This window comes from Cricetulus griseus, chromosome 6, assembly GCF_003668045.3.
Source record: "Cricetulus griseus strain 17A/GY chromosome 6, alternate assembly CriGri-PICRH-1.0, whole genome shotgun sequence".
NCBI lineage: Eukaryota > Metazoa > Chordata > Mammalia > Rodentia > Cricetidae > Cricetulus > Cricetulus griseus.
Genome location: NC_048599.1, coordinates 1,226,312 through 1,249,442, shown reverse-complemented (window position 1 = coordinate 1,249,442; position 23,131 = coordinate 1,226,312). Strand labels below are relative to the sequence as shown.

At 44.9% G+C, this 23,131-nt stretch overlaps 1 protein-coding gene across 6 annotated transcripts in view; it reads right to left on the bottom strand.

The window, feature by feature from the left end:
• Dido1 (death inducer-obliterator 1) overlaps nt 1-23,131 on the bottom strand; it is a 55,563-nt gene that overhangs the window by 27,244 nt on the left and 5,188 nt on the right. For 5 of the 6 annotated variants that reach the window (XM_027419903.2, XM_027419905.2, XM_027419906.2 and 2 more), the window contains exons 2-5: nt 6,597-6,782; nt 5,322-5,433; nt 3,591-4,422; nt 2,353-2,674 (exon numbers count right to left, since the gene is read on the bottom strand). In XM_027419903.2, the coding sequence (XP_027275704.1) occupies nt 2,353-2,674; nt 3,591-4,420 (1,152 nt within the window). In that variant the 5' untranslated portion in view covers nt 4,421-4,422; nt 5,322-5,433; nt 6,597-6,782. Of the gene's footprint in view, nt 1-2,352; nt 2,675-3,590; nt 4,423-5,321; nt 5,434-6,596; nt 6,783-18,586; nt 18,742-23,131 lie in introns of those variants that run through there. The other variant, XM_027419904.2, reaches the window with a different exon arrangement.

The following is a 23,131-nucleotide window of genomic DNA, read 5'->3' as shown; positions in this document are numbered from 1 at the left end:
AGCCTGAAACTTGATATGCAGCCTGGTGGACTTGGGCCTTGAACTCAAGAGATCCACCTGCTTATGCTTCCCTAGTGCTAGAACTAAAGGTGCAAAGTGTGCACCACTATGGCTGGCTCTAACAATATTTTTGATATGAATAAAAATTGTTTTGTTAACTGTGCACGATGGCACAATCTTTTTTTTTTTTTTTTTTTGATGGCACAATCTTTAATACAATTCTAGTACTTGGGAAAGGAAGGCAGCAGATTCCCAAGTTCTAGGCCATAGTAAGAACCTGTCTTTGTTTATGTGAACTACACAAACCCATTTCCCCCTTGATTGTCCTGCCAAGCTCTATATACATGGGAGCTTCAGATTAACATGCCCTCTACAGAAAACATGTGCAGGTCCCAAAATGATATCAAGAGCCAGAGTGGGGCTGGAAATACGGCTCAAATGCTTTTAGAAAAGACCTCATCAGGTAGCTAGCTCACCATCACCTATAATTTTAGACTTCTGACCTCTGACGGCACTTATAGCCCTCCCCGAGACATACACATTAAAAAAAGTAAAACTGTATATTTAATGAGGTACAAATTATACTCTTAAATTTTTAGTTACTGTGTGTGTAGGTACACTCATGTACAGCTGAGTTCAGGACAACTTCCAGGAGTCAGCTCCCTCCTTTTATCATGTGGGATCTCAAGATCAAACTCAGTTTGATGGCAGGCATCTTTACCCAATGAGCCATCTTGGAGACCCAGGTGAAAATTCCTTTATTCGTATGGGTGTTTTGCCTACATATATGTTTCTCTACATGCAGTGCCACAGAAGTCAGCGGGCATCCAATTCCCTGACACTTGAGTTACATGGTAGTGAGCCACCACGTAGGTGCTGTGAATTGAACCCAGATCCTCTGGAAGAGCAACTAGTGTTCTTAAAGTAGTCTTGGCTGGCCTAGGAACTCATTATATAATCAGGTAAGCCTTGAACTCATACTGCCTCCAGAGCATGAACTCTTGTCACACCCAGCCCTCAGGTGAAAATTCTTAAAAGAGAAAATGTGCCATTCCCTAAAAGAGAAGAGATCCAGTTGGTTTTGAAGAAGGCAGCCTTTTTGGGGGGATGGTGGCAATACTGCCAAAATACAGGAAACTCAATTAAACATGCATTTTAGATAATTAGCAACCATTTAAACCATTTAGCTTTAAGTCTATCAGAAAGACTGAATGGGACATATGCCTGACAGTTTGAAAGCCCCCAGCAGGGATCTCCCGCCCCCCCTCTCTGAGAGTCTGAAGCCTTGGGAGAACTGTGCCCCTTAGGGGTCCAGGCTTTGTACCAGGATCTGACCCAGAGAGTCTGGAGTGGGATTTTAAGCTAAGTCTGTAACACAGTAGCAAAAACCACACACTGGAAATAGCACATATGGATGTCTCTGCTTACAACTTCTAATGATAAGATGATGGCAAAGCTAAATACACATTAGCACACCCCTTATACCAATTCAGCAGAATGTCAGTATTCAGGTTAAATAACATAGTTGCTTTTCTTTTACCAAATCTAAGTTTACACACAATAAAAGTCAGGCCATGCTCCAATATACTGGCAATAAAAACATCAAATGGACAACTTCCTTTAGTAAATGATGCTAACAGCACCACATTTTCATGTAGCCATCACTCTTTCACCTTGCAGCACATGTGAATGGTAAGGCAGTGATGTTCTAGAATCTACACCTACCGGAAGACAGGCTACAGAGGTCAAGGGACCAAAATGAAAATGCACACAACAGTGGCACCCCTTCATGGGGACGTGAAGGTCATGGTCCCATGAGGTAACATGAATCAAGCAGGAAGAATGAAGAAAACACTGGGCAGGCAGAGAAACGACCCAATGAGTAACTGGCCTGTAACAACTCAGATCAAGATGCTCAGAGGGGAATACAAGTCACTATTCTCTCAATAATTCTGCCAGCACTCAAAACACGTAACACCAAGAACAAATTAAATGGCTTATTTTTTTTTTTTTTCAACCTTAGTCAACAGCAGTATGGAGAAATGGGTATTTTTTCCTTTAAGGGACCATTAGAGTATGGTGTTGGTACATACCTATAATCCTAGTACTAAGTACTAAGGAAGCTAAGGCAGAAGGGCCACAAACTGGAGGCCAACCTGAATGACATAGACACGTGCAATAAATGCCACTAAGCTGATACAAGATGGAAGCAACAGCAGGATGCTGCTCTGTAGGGCTCAGACACGTATCAGTACCAGATACAGTGTCTGCACCCACAACCTTCCTAATCTTGGGTGTTTTCATCAGCAGTAAGCCTGACATTTGTGCTTGCCATGGCAAACAGATACTTACAGGCTGGAATATCTTGAGTTTTTTCTTTCCGCTGGGGTTTGCCGCCTTTTCAATTCTACCCTTTATCCCCTGGTCTTCACCAGACTTCTGCTCTACCACCCCTATGCTCGTGCAGTCTGTGCCGTCAGCACCTAAGGGTCTGCACCCAGTGTCCTGCTCATCAGCGGCACTGGCGCTTGTCTCGTCCTGCACTTGCAAAATGGTGCAATTTGGGCAGATGTAGTCTTCCCCATTCCTTTCCAGGAGCCGTCCTCGGGCCTCAGAGATGCCCACACAGTCACCATGGAACCACTCCTCACACCGGTCACAGCAGATCATAAACCTGAAATGGGAAGGTTATGATTATGTGGTTATTGTGCAGCATTATCACCAAGTCAAACTTAACATTCTGTTATGAAAACACACAAAGTAAAAAGTGAGACCAGAACTAAAAGCACTCATGTGTCCGTCCTTTTGTAACCAGCATTACAAATCTGCTTTATAATTTTTCTTTCCTATTTACTTATTTTTTGAGGCACGGTTTCACGTGTCTCAAACTCCCTATGTAGCCAAGGATGATCTTGAAATTCTGATCTTACTGCCTCTACTGAATGCTGAGATTGCAAGTAAGTATTTGCCACCACACATTTTATGAGGCCCTGGGATTCAAACCCAGGGCTTCATGCATGCTAAGCAAGCACTCTAACCACCGAGTTACATCCTCAGCCCTTCATCTTTTGGCTGGACCACTTAAGAGGGAACTAGAGGCTTCAGAATATCTCCATGGAGCAGCAGCAGGTTCATCCCCTAATAACCCACAGGGATGCCCCATCACCACCTGGCAGCCAACTCAGGTAAAGGACCACACTGGCGGCAGTCATGTCCTGAATAACACTCTCCCGTAGGATCTTTGGGACAGCAGATGGTTCTCACCTATCTACAGTGTCCACTGGATGCACATGGCTTGAGACCGAGACAGTGAGCTTTTCATCTCATGCTGTATACAAGTGACCATATGTGAATGTCACAGTGCAGTGGGTGTTGGCTGCTACCGTGAAGAGAGTGACTCTAGGTAGTCCACATGTGTATACTCTTTTTGTTTCTTTTTTTTACAGGACACATTCATCTTTTTTCAATAAACCAACTGCTTGGCAAGCCAAGCTTTAAGCTCTTGTGGCATCAAAGCAAATGGGAGTCCTTTCGCTGTCTCCATCCCTTGGCTCTCTCTGAAAATGGGCAAACTCCCTCCCTCCACCTACCTGTTGTTGTGAGGCTGGCGGCAGATGCAATAGAGGGCATTGGGGTCGTAAACCTCACACTCAGGTTTTGGTTTGCCTGCATCCCTGGGGCCTTCCTCTTTACTTCCCTGAGTTGCTTTCCCCTCTGACTGATTTTCTCTGTCATCTTTCTCTGACTGGGACACTGGTCCCTGACTAGCCTCAGGCTCAGGCTTACAGAGAGGTACGCTCTCATCAGCGCTGCCAGTTAGTACACTCCCAGTTTCAGCAGGGTCCTCCTCTCGGCGCTTCTTCCGAAGGCGATTCTGAATGCCTCTCAGGGGCCTCTCCGAGGGTTCTTGTTCTCGCTTTCTTCGAAGGCGGTTCTGAAGTTCCTTCAAAGTAAGGCCATCACTGTCACTATCAGAGGTGTCTTCTTCCTCATCAACCCCTTTTGCCTTTTCGGAAGAGGCAGGATGCTCATTCCCTGAGGAGCCAGGTGCAGGGCCACTTCTGACCTCAGAACTACTCTCCACGCTGCCCTCTGAGGCTGTCTCCACATCAGTGACGGTGGAGGATGTGGGTTCACTGGAATCCTCCAGTGAGACTGGCACACTCTTTCTCCCTCGGCGGCGAACTGTGGTAAGGAACTCTTCTACTCTCTCGGTGCGCTTTGGCTGTCGTCCACTGCGGCGCAGGGAAAGACTATGCTGTTGTGGTGGCTGCTCACTGGGGTCCACCTCGGTGTCTCCTGCACCCTCACGTTTGGCAATCGTGGTTCTTCGAAACCCCCAGGTTTTCCTGAACTCTTTACTGGTGGGTTTGATAGCCTTGGGTGCTTCCTCATTGCTCAGGTGCCCTTTATCATCCATACCTAATGATAAAAGGCAATCACACTGTGACCAACAAACTACCATGCTACCATGCCATGTAGTCTTGGCTGGCCATTTACCAGAGACACCTAGCGAGTGCCCCTTAGCAAAAGTGACCATAGGGCATTTTCTTAGAGGAGCAGAACTGTGCATACACTAAATGCTTCTCGTCATTGTTTCCTATGGGGGGTATGCAAGACAATGTGAAATAACAAAAAGACATTCTAAGTTATGCAGCAAATGTTCTGCAGAAAATAATCTAGCTCAGAGAGTGAACGAACATAAAATGGGCAGGAAACTAAGAAGTGAGGGCAGTCCAAGCAGCGTGAAGACCCAAATAGTCAGGCCAACAGAGTGAGAGTGGTGCTGGAGGCCATGCCATTCTCTGGGCACTCTGTATAGCAAGCATCAGGCTGTTCATGACCATCAGTGAGCACAGGCTGCATGGTGTGTGCCACTTCTGGGCCTGTCCACAGAGGTCTGGCCAAGGCTGGCTGGGGCTTTGGCCCTGTTTTTTGTTTGTTTTGTTTTGTTTTGATTCTTATCCAGGACCTAGACTGGAAGGGACAGTGTCTTGAACACTGGAGCCAGCTGAGCATGGAGTATATCTTGTGGACACAAAGAACAACTGCCCAGATTCCTGACCACAGTTCAGTCCACTGTGCCTGTTTATATAAGCAACAGCTTCAACATATATAGTAGCCCCAAGTCTGTACCCCTCCCTAAGGTCTCGCTGTTACTATGTGGCAAAGGTCAACTTTAAACTTGTGGTGACCATCATGCCCTAGCATCTCCAGAGCTGAGAGGATAGCATGCGCCACCACGCACTCGGGTCTTTCACTTTCTTTCTAAAAGATGAAACTTTCTTGTTTACAATGACAAAATTGGAAAAGGTGTATACCTTGAGAATTCTTTTCCTAGATGTCCAGGCTTTAATAGCATTTAAATGCTAGTGACGCATGATTTTATTGCATGTTCCATCTTAGGAAAAGGATTGGTATTAAACAAAAACCCTGAAAATACAAAACACAGAAAATTTAAGATTATCAGTAGCCTAAACATTATTTTCTTTCCTAGTATATAGTAAATAATTGTCACTCAGCTACAGAAGCTGCCTAATATTGATCTTTATCACTTGGCCTTGAGGTCATGTGAAGCTGCTGAGTGAAGAATCACTTTTTTAGTCACCTTAGGTGACCTCCCCTAAAATGTAAAGGCCAGAACTCAACTAAGTCAGGTACCAACAGTTGTTCTGAGTCATAATACAACTCTTCAGACTGCCTGGACACCAAGGATAGAAACAATGGCTTGTTGTCACTTAAGAGGAGTGGCTGGCCTCAGATAGGGTCTCACCATGTAACTGACCTAAAACTTGCTATGTAGACCAGGCCTTGAACTCAGAAAGCCACCTGCCTCTGCCTCCCCACTGCTGAGATTAAAGACATCACCACCATGCCTACCTAGTGCATTCTCTTTAAATACATGTAGCTAGGGCTGGAGAGATGCTCAGCAGTTAAGACCACTGGCTGTTCTTCAGGAGCTAAGCTTGAGTCCCAGCACCCACAACAGAGAGCTATGAACTTATTCTACTCTCAGCCCCTCTGGCCTCTGTGAGCACTGCACACACATAGTAATAGTCACGCACACACATAAAAGTTAAAAAAAAAAATTAAAGTAGAAAAAAATTAAATATAGCCTGGGGGTAAATATCAAACTGTACCTACTATAATGGCCTGTTCATTCTAGTTAGAAAACTTTGGGGAGAGAAGTATGGTCTTGCTGTTTAGGCAAAACAAGTTTTGCACCAAAACAGCTCTCCTATTTTACCACTGGGCCATACTCTAGACACAGGCTGAAGCAAGACACTATATCTCCACTCAGTACAGTCCAGGTGCGACCCCTGCTGCCTTCCTAAGAAATCCTCCAAGCCCAGAAAGAACCCAAGAGGCATCTCCACTTTTCCTCTACAAAACTGCTTTCTAATTAGACAGAAACTATATAATTAAGGTTTACAAAATGGTAACATAGCCAAAGTGAAAACAAAGAAACTGAGCCAAATTCTTAACTAAAAATGGCCATTCATAAAACAAAGCTGTGCTAAAGAGTATAAAATCTGGTACTTTAGACTATTAGAAACACATTATAGTCATTTCTTTATACAAATAATGCCACTTACCTGTCCCCAAACTGAAAGCTTGGAAATCTTTGGCTGACAATCCTACATATAACAATAACCCTGGGAAACAGGTGCAGCAGATAGCTAAGCCTCACCACACCTTCGTCAGTCTTCGCTCATGAGTGAGAAGATTCTGGAGCTTCCAACAACCGAAGAGACAGTGTGGACTGCTTCTTGAACAAGCTCCTACAGGGAAGGGAAAGCATGTTACATATCTTAAGCAACTGTGACTACGCCACACAGCAACAACCAAGAAAAAGCAAATTCTACTTAACCTATTCTGAATAGGGAAGTAGTGATACTGGTATACTCTGAAAGAAGGGGTTATCCAGGCAGGAGTCAAAGGCAAAGGAGAGAAGGTGGCTCAGGGCATCAGTTGCTTCTGAATTCAATTAGGAGCTTATCATAAAGCAGACCCAGCACAAAGAAACCCAACATTGAGAGGAGAAACACAGAAAGTAGAAAGCCTAAATAACAAAATTATACAATTGTGCTTTTTTTGTAAATCTTAGTAGTACAGAAGTATCATAAGTTAATTTAAAATCTAAGAAATTTACAAGAACTAAATGTGTATTTACTGAACACCAATAGGCTGTAGTTATCTAGGTATATTTGAGAGCTAGGCAGGGTGGTGGATATGGGCTGAAGCAGACAGAAACAAGACTGTGAGTTTGAGGCCATTCTGGGCTATACAAGGAGACTGTCTCAATCCAAAATAAGTAAGTAAATAAGTAATCATTTGATTTTGTCCAATCTTCCTACTAAGGTCCTAACAAATGACACTGTTCTGAGGCTCTATCTCAAAAAAGCGTAACACCTTCCAGCCCTGCCCCCCCCCAATCCAGCCCTCTCCTTCACTCTTTCATATAATCACAATCTAAACACTTGTTGCTTCCAGCTAGGTCTTTGAAACTACAATGGCCAGGCCCAGCAGTTCTGAGCAGAACCCACCTCTTACTCCTCTCTCTGCCTGCTCCAACTGCCTGCCAGCTAACTGTGGTCTCCCTGGTAACCCAAGACAAAGAGCAAACATTCCATGTATCCTTAAAGTGACAATGACCTTTTAGACCTCATATAGTTTCTATCACATGGAAAGCTAGCCACAAAAAGCAAACTTCAAGAATTCAGAAACTACTGGCTGGACCAGGCTATAGGACCAAAAATTAGACAACAAAACAAGAAGTCAGAAACTGATTCTTAGAGTAAACTGGAATGCCTGTATTTCATAACAAAGTACTTACAAAGACAGACATAAATAAATCACAATAATCTCAGGAATGAAAAGCATTTAAAAGATTCAATTTATAGGGATTGGAGGGATGGCTGAGCAGTTAAGAGCATTTGCTACTTTTGCAAAGGACTTGGGTTTGGTCCCCAGCACCCAAGTTCCAGGGTATCTCCAGAAAAATCGAACATCCTCATCTGACTTCCACAGGCAACAGACACATATGTGGTACACTGATATACTTGCAAATGGAACACTCATACACATAAAATAACTTAAAAAGCATTTCTTGGGGCTGGAGAGATGGCTCAGAGGTTAGGAGCACTGGCTGTTCTTCCGGGGGTCCTGGGTTCAATTCCCAGCAACCACATGGTGGCTCACAACCATCCGTTGTGAGATCTGGTGCCCTCTTCTGGTGTGCAGATGTGCATGGGGGCAGAATGTTGCACACATAATAAATAAATAAATAAATAAATAAAATCTAAAAAAAAAATTTCTTAAAGTTATAGATCAAGTTATACACAAGTTATATCTATCAAGTTATAGATGTGAATGTAGATCACTGGAAGAGTGCCTAGCATGGATTGGATCCTGAATACTGGGGTAAAAAGTACGGATTAACCTGAAAAATAAACATTATTTCTAGGTTTTAGAAAACTCCTGAATATTAAGAAGCAAAAACTAGACATGTGTGGTGGTGCCCACCCTTAGTCCCAGCACTCAGGAGGCAGAGGCAGCAGATCTCAGTAAATCAGTGAGTTAAGAGGCCAGCCTGGTCTAGCTCCAGGACAGCCAGAGCTGTTACACAGAGAAACCCTAGCTTGAAAAAAACAAAAACAAAAAAGTAAAAAAAACCAAACAGTTAATTCTGCTAAGTAGAATGTGATAGAAGTCATTTGCAATAATTATTCTGTATTTGAAAACTTTTTCATTACTCTGCCAATGCAGAAACTACTAAAATTCAGTTTGTGAAATAAAAGCAAGTATGTATGAGGACAAAAGTACAAACAAAACGAAACATATTCATAGGTTTAAGTAAAAGATAGTGTTGGTGCCTGGCAACACAGGAACAGGTATGTACACCTCAATCCTGAGGAGATAGGGAGAATAGGAAAAAGGCTAGCTCAAGCCAACCTCAGTTATACAAGGAGACCATTTTATAAAACTAAGTAAGAGCTGGGGCTGTGGCACAGCAGAACCCTCGCCTGTCATACACAAGGCCCTTAGGCACCAAGCCCAGCACCACTAAAGAGTAAGTAAAACACTGCTACATGTCTAACCCAATTCTACACAGCACAGTCCATATTAAAAAAGTGGCCATGAAACTGTAATCATATCTATCATATTAATTTCTCCCCAAAGAAGGAAAAAGTGGTCATTTCTGAATGTACTAAAGCTACAATTACCTTTCTACATTTCTAAGCATGTGCATGATCTCCGTCAGTCTCTCTCTGAACAGGGTCTGACTCTAGGCCAGGATGCCCCAGCGCTAATGGCAATCCTATTGCCATCAGTCTCCTGAATGTTAAAATTGAAGGCGTGAGCTACCGAGTTAGACTATAAAGGGCATTTTCCTCCCTCCTCTCAGTTAAAACCCACTATTTTCCTATTAACCAGAAGTATAGATTATACAATGAAACTACAGCATTAAAATTTTATGTAGGGATTTGGGGTGGCTCAGTGGGATACTTCCTTTGTAAACATGACCCAAGTTCAAGTCCCCAGAACCCACATACAAAGCTTGGTACAGCTGCATGTACTACACTGGCAGCCCCAACATTAGAACATGCTCAGAAAGGCCACAGTTTAGCTAAAACGCCAAGTATCCAGCTCAATGAGATCCTGTCTCAAGGAAGTAATATAGAAAGCAATAGAGTAAGACATAGAATGCCAAGCACACAGGCATGTGCACCCTCCCCACCCCCACACACTTTAAAGCCAGGTGTGACTGCATCCATTTATAACTTCAGTACTCAGGGAGCAGACAGGAGGATTACAGCAAACCCATGGACAACTTGGGCTATACTAATGAGGTTAAGGACAGAGCTCCAAAGATGCTATGCCAACTACAATGCTGAAGACAGCAGAAATGGTTAGTTATATGGCTGACCAGCATTCTTAAGTGGTAGGTTTCAAAGCTTTTGGTCTCAGCAAAATATACTCTGAAGACTCCAAGATCTTTTGTTTATGTGGAATGTATTGTTATTTCAGAAAAGTAAAAGTCCTCTATACTTAATATTACTTTTTGTTATTTTCAAAAATCACACAAACATTAAGAATGGCAGTATTTTTTTTCCAGATCTTCTGGCTTAACAAAAAAAGATTAACAGGATTTCCAAACATGCTTCTGCCTTGTATGGTTTTAGGTGAACTCTATGAAGAAAGTCCCTGCCTTACAGAGGCATGTCGTTCATTTTACACAGTTGTAGATGTTCTTTGAAACTGCACCAAATCAACAGTGCTGTGGACTGTAAAACACAGTCAAGGTCTCTTACTTTCTTGCATTAACCCACTGGCCTGTATGGTACTATGTGAGTCTTTTACCTACCCTGCACCTTCTGACCACATACACAGGGTCATTTAGGAAGCAAAGGAGCACAGCATCTCAGGCAGTTAGAGAAAGGCGATTGTAACAGTTTGGATTGCCTCGGCAATGTTTTAATTACTGGGAAGCTATCAAGCTCACAATGCCAGATAAGTTTCCAAAATTTTAATTTTCTCTTGAAAGTGCAAATTTTATGTTTAGCAAGAAATCCTGGGTTGGTTTTGTTGAGACTCACATCATTTGTATTGGAGGGCATGCCTGCCAAACACTAAGCCGGACAGCTGTAGTGCCTTATCATCCAAGGAGACACATACAAGTTGTACAAGTGCCAACTCCTCATAGGAAAGAGTGACACAGGTGTGCATCTGAGGGCTAATCCTAACATAAGCAGCATGTAATTTTTGTTCAAGCACACTAACTTAATTTCTTAAATGACACTAATTTTCTCTGGGTATGTGCATGCACATGTCTGCTACGGTGTGGGTGTGTATGGTCAGAGGACAGCTAGCAGTAGCCATTTATCTCTGTTCACCATACAGTTTGAAGGATCAAATGCACGGTATTAGGCTTGACAGCAAACACTCTTACCCAGAGCCATCTTCCTTGGCTCCAAATATATTCTTTTTTAAAATTCATTTTACATAATAACCACAGTTCCCCTTTCCTCTCACCAGAGATATTCTAAAGGGAAATGTATATTTTACAAACCCAGTCCACAGTGGCAGCACAGGGTCCCTATGTATGGGTGCACAAATCAGCCGCCAGGAAAACTCATCATGTTGCTCTATTATTATTTCACAAAGTTTTGACAACTCACATCCAAGGAAGGTTTCAGGGATCCCACAGAAGCTAATGGAATATAAAAAGAACCTTAATTCCGTGCCATTTCTACTAATTAAGTTAATGCTGGGTAGCACAAGGCAGTCAGTAACAGCATCTACAATGCACCACTTTCCATCCTGTGTGCTCCTAACAACTTCCAAATTCCCTTCCCATTTCCTGACTCAGCAAAATATCATCACCATCGCAAAGGAGAAATTAAGCAAAACTTCTCCCCCAAATGTTAAAATAACACTTTTAAAAACTTTAGTGTGGTGCATGACCTTTTAATCACTCTAATCTCAAGATTCAACTATAACTATTCTAACTGCTGTGTGCTTAAACTTGTCTACAGCCACAAACATGAAACTAACTTCTTAGTTCTCAGTAGGCCAGGTGACAGATGGCCACAATGAAGTCCCAGTCATGACTCTTTTTTTTGGGGGGGGGGGGGTTTCGAGACAGGGTTTCTCTGTGGCTTTGGAGCCTATCCTGGCACACACATGCAGACCAGGCTGGCCTTGAACTCACAGAGATCCCCCCTGCCTCTGCCTGGGATTAAAAGCGTGCAACACCACCGCCTGGCATCCAGTCATGATGCATTTTGTCCTACTGAACGGCAAGATGTTTTCAAACTTGTTTTTCTTGAAATGATATTCAAAACTATTTTATTTTAGACAGGCTGTCATGTAGTCCAGACTGACCTCCAGTTCCCTGTATAGCTAACGATGACCCTGCCTCTACCTCCTGAGTGTTGGGATACCGAGAAGACAGGAATGCTTCACCTGGTTTACGCAATGCCTGGGATGAGTCCAGGGCCTGAGCACTCTACTGAATACCAAGAACAGTCCTCCAGTGCCTCCAAATATAATTTCGAAGCAATTCTAACTTGTTAGAAATTATATCCAGTGCTGGAATAAAGATTATTTGGCTCTAACTCAGAATCTGTTAATACTGACAGGTTAGGCCAGTTTATTGTTACTTGTAGTTTCTATTATTAAAGATCTTTGATCTGAGCTGGTTGGTGGCGGCACACTCCTTTAATCCCAGCACTTGGGAGGCAGAGGCAGGTGGATCTCTGTGAGTTCGAGACCAGCCTGGTCTAAGAGAAACCCTGTCTGGAAAACCCAAAACAAACAAACAAACAAACAAACAAAGATTTTTTATCTGGGCAATATCTGTTAAGTAAATGAGACTTAAAAGATGCTAACCCTGTTTATGAAAAATGAAAGATTATCTAAGAAAAGGTTCTTTTACAACTCAGTTGTTAATTCCCATAAAGTGGATTAATAATTAGAATGTCCAGCCTGTTCAGAGATGGGAAAACTCCCTCCTCCCTTGTCCTCAGTGGGGGCAGCTTGCTGTCCATGAAGCTCTAACGGAGTAGGTGGCAAGGCCTGGCTCTACAGCTGCAGAAATTTCCTATCACATGTACTGATGCTTGGGCCCATGAAGGAACTCAATTTTTACTTCTCTTGGAGTCTACTGCTCAGCAAACAAATGCTATTTACCAAATCACATGTTATTAAATTATTCTGGTTAGGTGAAAGAAAATTATGAGGGAAAGTTGAGGAAATCATAAAAAAGAACCAGGAGGTAGTGGCACATGGGTTTAATCCCAGTGCTTGAAAGGCAGGAATAGGTGGGTCTCTGGGAGTTTGAGACCAGCCTGGACTACAGCTCCAGGACAGCCATGCTACACAGAGAAACTATGTCTCAAAAAAACTAACAAAAAACCAGAACAAAGAAAAAAAAACAACCCACCAAAAACAACAAACAAAATGCCCTTCACAGTTATTACTGATTTATAAGCAGGTGGAGATAAACAGCAACACTTGTTAAGAGAAAAAACACTTTGAGGATGGATGGTTGCAGCTAGGCCTCCAAGCCTCTGTATCCCACAAATTTGCTCCTTCAGTTTCTATTAGTATAGGCTTTTAAGTTGGGTGGCAATTAGACAAAAAAGGGGGAATTGTGGTGATTATTATGATTTACTGAAGCTGGCATGAAGATCAGAGAAGCAAACAGTCAGACACACTAGCTCCTACCTCTACCAAGGCTGAAAAGGAGATCCTGTCCTTTCTGTGACTGGAAACTGAATCTCACATGAAACCATTTCCTTATATAGCTCTCTAGTGTTGGGATTAAAGGCGTAAGATCTGTTGTTCTTTTAGAATGATTCACTCTCGTGTAGCCCAGAGATCCAGGGATTAAAGGTGTGTGCCACCACTGCCCAGTCAGTGGGCCAGTTTGCATTCTGATCCCCGAGCAAGCTTTATTAACTCATAAACAGTGTTATCACCACATAGGGAGGAAATTTCAACCCTTCTAATGGTAGTCAGGAACTGGACACACCTTGTTTGGAGCAGGACGCCAAGACTCTAAAAGCAGCTACATAGGGAGGGCTCTGTATAGGTAACTGTTGCTCTTCAAGTCACCTCACCACCAGATTACTCTTGCATGTGTCATTTCTTGTGCTTATCAGGAAACCTAGTATGCACACTGTATTCCCAGGCCACTCCTACAAGCAAAGGACATGGACTTCCACAGCCCTACATGAAAGTTAGCTTTACCATCCTATTTCCCACTGTCTACAATGAAAGCATATTACATCCCATGGTAAATGCAAAAGACTGGTCAAACAATCCTGGTGCCTCTCCCTTGCAGACACTTTCAGCTGAATGTGGCACTGTCCTAAGAGTCATGGCAATGGCATTTTCTAACTCACTCCTCTTGGAGGAGCATGACCTGAATGAAAACACCTTCAATATCACAAGGAAATTGTTCCATACCCTCCCCCAAAGGCAAGAAACTGGTAAAGCCAATAAAAATAGTTCAAAGATAGTAAGAGTATAAGGTTTTTCTAGGTGGTTAGAGTCAACTATTCTTTCAACTCATTTCAATAATAAAGAGCACTCTTTTCGAGACAGGGTTTCTCTGTATAGCCCTGGCTGTCTTGGTACTCACTTTGTAGACCAGGCCGGCCTTGAACTCAGAGATCTGCCTGCCTCTGCCTCCCGTGTGCCGGGATTAAGGGCTCGTGCTGCCCCACCTGGCAGTAAGAGTACTCTTAAGGAGGCACAGACAGAGCCCGGCAGTGATGGTGCACTCCTTTAATTCCAGCCTGGTCTACAAGAGCTAGTTCCAGGACAGCCTCCAAAGCCACAGAGAAACCCTGTCTTGGGGAAAGGAAGGAAAGGAAGGAAGGAAGGAAGGAAGGAAGGAAGGAAGGAAGGAAGGAAGGAAGGAAGGAAGGAAGGAAGGAGAAAAAAGGCTTGACCAGGTTAGCCTGGTCTACATAGTCATTAATGGGACAGCCAGAGCCATAGTGAGACCCTGTTGCAAAAAAAAACAAACGAGCACTTTTAATTGTTATGAACAGTTATGGTTTCAGTGGATGGCTGATCCCCAGATCAAAGCTATATGCTCAGCACTGAGATATCATATGCCCTCTATTGTCACTGGGAATTATGTTCATACTTGTTCAGAAGCCACGTGATAGTGGTGTGCCACTTGAAATAGAAACAGATTTACAAAAAGCATAAACATTACTTTTCTCATGAAGTGGTCTTAGACTTAGAAATTAGTTCCCACAAAATATTTAACATGCAGGGTGGTGGGGATGGCACAGGCCTTTGATCCCAGGGCTTGGGAGGCAGAAGCAGGTGGATCCCTGTGAGTTCAAGACCAGCCTGGTTTACAGAGCAAGTTCCAGTACAGCCTCCAAAGCTATAGAGAAACCCTGTCTTGAAAAACCAAAAATAAAAATTAAATTAAATTTAAAAAATTTTGTTAACATAAGAGCAGATGAGTTTGCTTTAAACTGAATAAAAGGTTTAAATGGGTCAGTTGTAAAATCAAACAATCAGAATCAACAAAGCCCAAATAAATCAAAAGCTCTTCAGTGCTACCAGGAATTTCTGAGTATAACAACCCTGAAGTGTGGGAACAGAGTACAGAACTCCCACACTTGCTGTCTACCTGTATAGAGCAGCCTTTCTGTCCAGTCAGGGTTCACTTGGGCAGTAATTGGACCTAATCTGATCCCATCTCCTTCCCTCCTCGAGGGTCAGTTATTACTCTGAGGAGGCTATGAGGCTTGGGAAACTCAATCCAGGAGCTGTACTTCAGTGGAATCTTCCTTTCCGTCTCTGAGATTAGCAGGGGACAACGCATGTTTTTTTCCTTTGGTTTTACTGGGGCGAGGGGGGGGGGTGTTAATGAAATATGGTGCCGATAAAGGAGTTCTAGCAGGGTTTCCTGTATTGTCTTCTGCAGATCGGTGCACGGCTGAACTCCATCCTCAAGCCAGTTAAGAGCAGCAACACTCAGCCCTTAACATTAACACAAGTGAAAACAGGTAACAACAAGGCTAAGTCAGTCCAAAAGACATGATTCTTTTGTTATTATCTAACAAACCATGATGGTCCCTGGCTATCAGGCTTCTCAGGGATAGCTCTCTGGATATAGACTCCAATTCCTACTCCAGTCCCAATAACAAGTATTTTCTATCCTCAACAGTCAGAACAAGAGTTCCATTTTAAGACATTTGGTGGTTAGGGTTAACTGAGCAGGGATGGGGTAGAGGCTCAGGAAGTGTGAAAAGGAATCTTCAAGCCTTCAGTCCTGGCTGCAAATTGTGGGCTGTGCACTGGGCTGTTACCTCCTTTCTGAAGTAGGGACCTCAAGTTTCCTAAAACATCCTTTCTGAAGCCCTTACTAGGTCAAACATCAAATAGGCACCCCACTTGGCAAATGTGCAACAGATGGGTCAATGTGCAACAGATGGGTCAATGTCACCTACCAAAATAACAAGTGTCCACATTTCCTGGAGGGTTTAGGGACATATTTAACCAAGAGCATGAAAGCAGATGTTGTCAAGCATGATCTCATGCCAGGGGAGACTGCCTCTCTTTGATTTAGCAGACTTAATTAGTACACACAGCCACATCATCACAGAAGCTAACTAGTTTGAGATTTCAAGACATGGAAAGTGCCACGGAGAGGGTTCCACAATACTGGATAAAAGCACTGACAAACAGCTACACAGTGCCACATATATCTTCACTTCTGAACACACTAACAGCTATAACATGGGCTACTTACAGTGTTCCCACTTTGCTTTTCTGTACTGTTTTAAGATTTTTCTATATAAATATTATCCTTAAAAAATGTATGAGGCTAGAGAGATGATTGAGAGGTTAACAACACTGAATGCTATTCCAGAGAACCAGGGTTTGATAACTAGCACCCACATAACAACACATAACCACCTGTAACTCCAGTTCCAGGGGGATCGGCTACCCTCTTCTGACATCTGAGGGCACCAAGCACACCTGTGGCATACATACATTCAGGCAAAACACCCGTATGCATAAACAATTTTTAAATTTATTTTTATTATTTTTATTTTTGTGTACTTGTATGTGCACAAGTGCAGGTGCCTGTCGAGGCCAGAGGCTGTGAGCTGCCTGGCATGGGTCCGGGGAACTGAACTCAGATCCTCTGGAAGAGCAATACATGCTCTTAATACCTGAGCCATCTCTTCAGCCCATTCTGAAGTATTACCTCTTGACCCAAGCACAAAAAAGCCACCTTCATCTTGGAAAACCTGACTTACCTTTTCATCTATGAGCACATGAAAAACATAACCCTAGCATTTACACGTTTGACACACAAAAAAAGTATTATGTCCTACAAACACCACAGAAGATAATCAACACCTACGGATAAACTCTGTCTGCCACCTATGTGTAGGTGCCCGAAGAGGCCACAGGAGGGCATAGGATTTCCTGGCACCAGAGTCACAAGTGGTTGTGAACCCTCCAGATGACACAGATGCCTGGGAACCAAGCTCTGATTCTCTACAAGACAAACAGGAGCTCGTAACAGCTGAGCCATTTCTCCAGCCTCCAGAATAATTCTTTAAGAGTATGTACAACTGCCTACTCACCTTCCCTTATCAACTTCTCAAAATGATCGCTCAGAAAATAGACTAAAGCCTGGGGGTCAACGTGGTCTCTCACATGTGAGTCTGACACTCAGAACAACAAATAAGCACAACTCGGACTTTGGGCTTTGACCTCCTCTTTCCTAAGAGCACACTATTGCAGTCTGTTAATCATATAACCTTTGTAACTCAATCAACACACATCAATTGACACAATCATAGAAATGAATGGGCTTTTATCTATATAGGACCCAGTCATCCAATTAAGTTTCAAAAGAGACTCCGTTTTGCTACTATTTCTTAGTTGGGACTTGAGCATGAGAAAAACAGACCCAAAGGCATGGGACACTGCAGGGATCTAAGAGGAACGTGAAACAGGCTGGTTTACATATTGAATCTTTTCTCTTCCAGGGCCAAACAGAAGGTACCTAGCATCATAGTACAGGTGTATAACATGGTAAAACATGTCCTGCTGACAGATGTGTAAAGCCTGGCACGGCACCCATACACTGAGAAATCGTTCGTTGAGCTGCTCAGCACTGGCTGGGAATTAAGACTCTTTATTTAGCCTATTAAGGCATGCTTACCTACCAGAGGTTCAGAGAGCTTTACTGTGCACGGAAGACACTGCGTCTCACCTTCAAGACCTACCTGGGCCTCCCTCAGTCCCCTAGCACATGTTCTCAGCAAGCCATTGTGATGCTACACATGCCCTGAGTGCCAGGAGGAAAGTGCTGGTCATGGGTGTTGGCAGGGGCAATCAATTGCACAACCTTTTTTGTGTGCCGATTCTCATTTGTGCACGGCTGAGTTTACCTGACAGAACCTCCAGATAATCAAATATAACAAGGAGACTCCTTGTGTGGAAAATTAAACATACATAGCATTGCGAATCAGAATCAGGGCCTCTTACTCAAGAGTAGCTTGAGACCAATCTACCTTAACAGGCACCTGGACACCAATATTGGTAAGAGAGTCGGGGGGGGGGGGACGACAACGCCCAGGCCCCAAGTCACGCTCCAGAATGGGGCACCTCCCGCCCCCCGAGATACCTGCTCGCACACCCGCGCCCAGGCCCAGTCACGTCCTACCACGAGGGCTCTACCTAGAGTGCCGAGGACCGGAGGCCACGGCCGGGCCGGCGGGCGGGCCGGCCGGGGCCGCAACTACGACTCGCACTCAAGGGCTCCACAGCCGCCCAGACCCGGGCCAGCCTGGACCACACAACTCCACCAGACGCAGACCGGCCGCCCGGCCGCACGCGCTCTTCCGCGACCCCTCTGACCGGGGCCGGAAAGGGCCCCGCGGGCCACGACGCCATTTTCTCGGCGCGGTAACGCCACTCGCAGGAATTGGGCTGCGGCCATGGCGCCGCTCCGCCAGGCCCCGACTCCGAGCGCCGTCCGGGTCCACACGGCTCCCGCCCTCCTGCGCTGCACAGGGCCACTTACCGCGGCCGCCGGGGCCCCGCGGCCATCTCCAGAGCCGCCACGGAACTAGCGCGGAGGCCAGCGAGACCGCCGGCCTAGAGCGGCGGGCCGCACAGCAAGCGGAAGAAATCAAGCGGCCACCGAGACGCGGCGAGGCTAGAGCGGCTCTGCCGTCCTGGCCGCACGCATGCGCCAGCGCGGCCACCTGGGTTTCCCGGAGCGCCCGCCAGGTCTGTCCTAGACACGCTTGACAGATTTCCGCGCCTCGAAGCAAGGGGCTACCCTGGGCAGTCCTTTGCCCAGCATTTAGAGACCCCTGCGCCAGCGGACATGGGCGCTTCGAGGTGAACCTGCGTCCGATTCCTTTGGGGAGGAGCCAGGAAGAAAAGACCCCAAAGCTCTAGCGCAGGTCGCTCTGCTCCCTTGGCCCCCGGGGCAGGCAGGGGCGCCCGCCCAGCTGGAATTCCCTGGGACTTGACCCTGCTTCACTCCCTTGCCCGGTCCCCGATCCTCCTAAATACCGACTAGGAGCCAGGATCTCTGCCTGGGTATACGTGAATACGAGGGTCGGGAACAACCCCCCCCATTAAGAATTTCCCCCGTGCTAACCAGAGTGACATTCTTTCACTGTCCCCCAGACACTTCAGGAAACCGGAGATCGGTCGCGCTACTCCCTTGCAGCACCATGAACACTAGCCTCTTACCCTGAGAGCAGTTAACACCAGGGTTGAGCGCTCAGTTTTGCTCACACAGCCAGCTTCTAATTTACGTATGCACGTAGACACATCGCTTGGAAGCCAGAGTCTCCTGGTTCTAATTTCAGCCTCTTCGAAAAACAAAGATGTGGCCTTCACTCACACTGTGGAGAACTCTAGAGCTATGTCCAGAAGCCCGGCCTTAGTTAAGTAGGCTTGCTTTCAGTATTTCCCAAGGTTACAAACCAACTCCTAGGGATCTCTCCTTGGTGAGATCCTTCTGACCTTTCTGACTCTTGACAACAAGTCTACTCTGAGCCGGGCGTTGGTGGCACACGCCTTTAATCCCAGTACTCCTGAGGCAGAGGCAGAGGCAGGCGGATCTCTGATTTTGAGGCCAGCCTGGTCTACAAGAGTTAGTTCCAGGATAGGCTCCAAAGCTACAACGAAACCCTATCTCGGGAACCCCCCCCCAAAAAAAAAAAAAGAAGTCTACTCTGATTTCTCAACTCTGCCCTGAGTTGAGGGAGGTTTCTACCCTCAGACACAGAACCAGACAGGACTGAATCCAGTTTAAAGTGTGTGAGCTCGTGCAAGCTGCAGAATGGGGCGCTTACATCACAGGCCAAAGTGAAGGCCCAGGCAAACAACAAGGAAGAAGCATGGAGAACTCACACCAAGAACCAAGCTCGTGTGGTGGCTGCAGGCTCAGAGAACCACCCTGCAGTCTGGTAGCTGTGCTAGAGTGGCCATCTATGGGACAACTAACTATATGCTCACTGTCCTTTTCTTGCTGTCATCTCCAATTTTCACCCCTCCTTGGTGAAAAACATCTGTAATGTGAACATCTTTTTTTTTTTCTTTCTTTCTCAAGACGGGGTTTCTCTGTGACTCTGGAGGTTGGTCTCGAACTCATAGAGATTCACCTGCCTTTGCCTCCCGAGTGCTGGGATTAAAGGTGTGCGCCACCAACGCCCTTAATCCTTACTGTTTACAGTCACCAGTTAAGATCTTGTTCCCAATCACCAGCACCCACACAACAAGCTGGTATCCTGGCAAATGTCTGTAACCCTGGCTCCAAGGTGGGGGTTGAGGGGTGGAAATGGGAAGACCCTACAGCTTGCTGGCTTTTAGCCTAATAGGACACTGGACACCTCCTACCACACACGTGTGTACTACACAGACCAATTAAAAAGGGGGGTGGAGAACTAGCAAGGCTGACAAGACAGCTCAACAGGTAAAGGTGCTGGCCACCAAGACTGACTAACCTGAGTCTGATCCCCAGGATCCACATGGCAAAAAAGAGAACCCCACTCCAAGTTGTCCTCTGATAACATCCACACAGACGCCATGGCAGCACATACAATAAAGTATAATACAAAAAACTAAATAAAATCCTTTGGATGGCACCACTTACAATTCTGCACTAAAACCCCCAATCCAAACTTTCAAAACCCTGAAGATATTCAGCAGACATTGGAAACTTGATAGGCAAGACCACTTGCCAAGTCAGCCCATGCCGGTTACCCAGTTCTAAGATGGCTTAGGAAGCAGAAGGATGGCAGCTTTTCACCAGCACACAATGCCCACCACAGCAAGATCGTGTCTCAAACAGTATGAGACCCAGAACAAGGGGCCTGGGCCCTCCAGGTGGGCAACAATAGACTGTCTCAGGAGGTGTGTGGACCCTGAGACCAATCAGGGTTCAAGAGGAGGGATATGGCAGCAGGGAGATAAGGTAAACCAAGCTGGCTTGGCCTGCTTCCTCTTGTCCCCTGCTCCCTGACCTACACCCTAGCTGAGAGCCAGACAGGGTTTGTTCATACTCCCTGTGGAGAGTCCCTGCTGCTCCCTGCTGACAGGTTATGTACAAGGGTAGTGCTGCTGTACACCTGCACTTGGTCAGCTACACCTGTGGCACATGCTCATCACAGAAGTCTAACTAAACAAGAGTATGGGTGGATCATTATGACAAAACTCCTAAAGAGACAGAATGCAGATTGCCACAAGATACCTGGCACAGCCCTCCCTCCTCAAGGATGCCAACATTCATAGATGCTCAAGGCCTTTATATAAATTATTTCCCTAGAACCTACACACGTAAGTCCCTGGATGACTTACACCAGATACAAAGCAAATGCTACATAAATGTTATGCTGTATTGTCTAGGGAACGAGGATACAAAACCCTGTACTTGTCAGTGCAGATGCACACTCCCCTCCTCCTGTACGCATGCCTGTATGTATGCATACACAATCTGTCAATGTTGCCTAGCAATCCTTGAACTCAAGATCCTTCTGCTGCAGCCTCCCAAATGTTAACATGACAAGCTTGTGCCCAGCCTGGCTCCAGAGCATTTCCGGTCCTAAGCTAGTTGAGTCTACAGGGACAGAACATGAATATACACTGGTCACTGGGGGGAGGGGCTAGACATGCAAGGACGATGTGCTTATATGTAAGAAAAGCTTAAATCACCGGGCATTTCTCTTTTTATTTTGCTTTTTGAGAAACTGATAAATCCTAAATAAAATCAACTGGGAAAATGGCTCAATGGTTATAAGATCACTTGCTGCTCTTACAGAAGACTTAAGCTCCCAGCATCCCAAAGAAGGCAAACAGTTATCCTTAACTCCAGTTACAAAGTTGTCTTCTGGACTCCTTGGGCACCAGACACCCACTGCATGTGCAAGCAGAACACTCATACATGTGAAATAAAAATTAATCTAAAAACCAAAAGTTAACAGTTAGCTTCCAGTTCATTTTATTATGTGCAATGCTGGGAACTGAACCCAGAGCTACTCTAGGGGCATGCTAGGCATGAGTGATCTGGTAGCCCCAAGAGCTCACTTTACATAATATATGTATTTTTGCACAGCACTGAACACTGAAGAACCCAGCAGCTTCGAAAAGCAGAACAAAGCAGAAGCCTTGGGTTCCTCTTTACAGAAGATCTTTACATGGCAGTGTTACATTCCTTACACAGCTGAGAGCCAGCACCACCAGCCATCACAGTACAGAGCAGAGGGTAATGGCAGAACAGAAAAGATCCAAGGAAACAATCCACAGACTTTGTAGCCAGGTGTGGTGACATTTGTATTACTAGGACTGGGGAGACTGAGGCAGGAAGATAGTGAGTTCCAGGCTAACTTTGGCTACACAGTGAAACACTGTCTTTAAAAACAAAACAAACAAAACAAGCAAGGCAGTGGTGGTGTGTGGAGGAGCATGTCTTTAACCTCATAAGCAGGTGAATATGAGTTCTAGGCCAGTCTGGTCTACAGAGTGAGTTCCAGGATAGCCAGGGCTACAGGGAAACCCTGTCTTGAAAATCAAAAATAAATATTAAAACAAAGACACAACAAAACACAAAAACCAGCCAGGTGTGTGGTGCAGATTTCTGAGGCCTAGTCTACAAAGACAGGGAAACACCTTGAGACCCATCTCAAAACTCAAAAACAAACCACACACTGTGTGTGTGTGTGTTGCAAACTATGTCCAGAGAACATAATCTGTACAAATCTACCTATAAAAGGTGAGAGGTCAATGATAATTTTTTTCTGATTTTATGTATATAAGTATTCTGCATGTATGTATGTGTATGCCTAGGGCCCAAATAAGTCAGAAGAGAGTGCCAGATCCCCTGGAACTGAAAGGAAAAGTGACACATACAAAAGTTATCTCCTTCCGACAGGATTTTTTTTTTTTTTTTAATTTTGAGGAGTAAATGTGAAGAAAGCTGTTTGTTTTGTAGATTTTTTTCTACAGAAGCCAAGGACTCCAGAATACCAGGGTCTATATTTTTTTATATTTTACCTGTTCTTACCTCACCCGCCAGTTCTTTCAACCCATATACTCTTAGCTCCTCTATAAC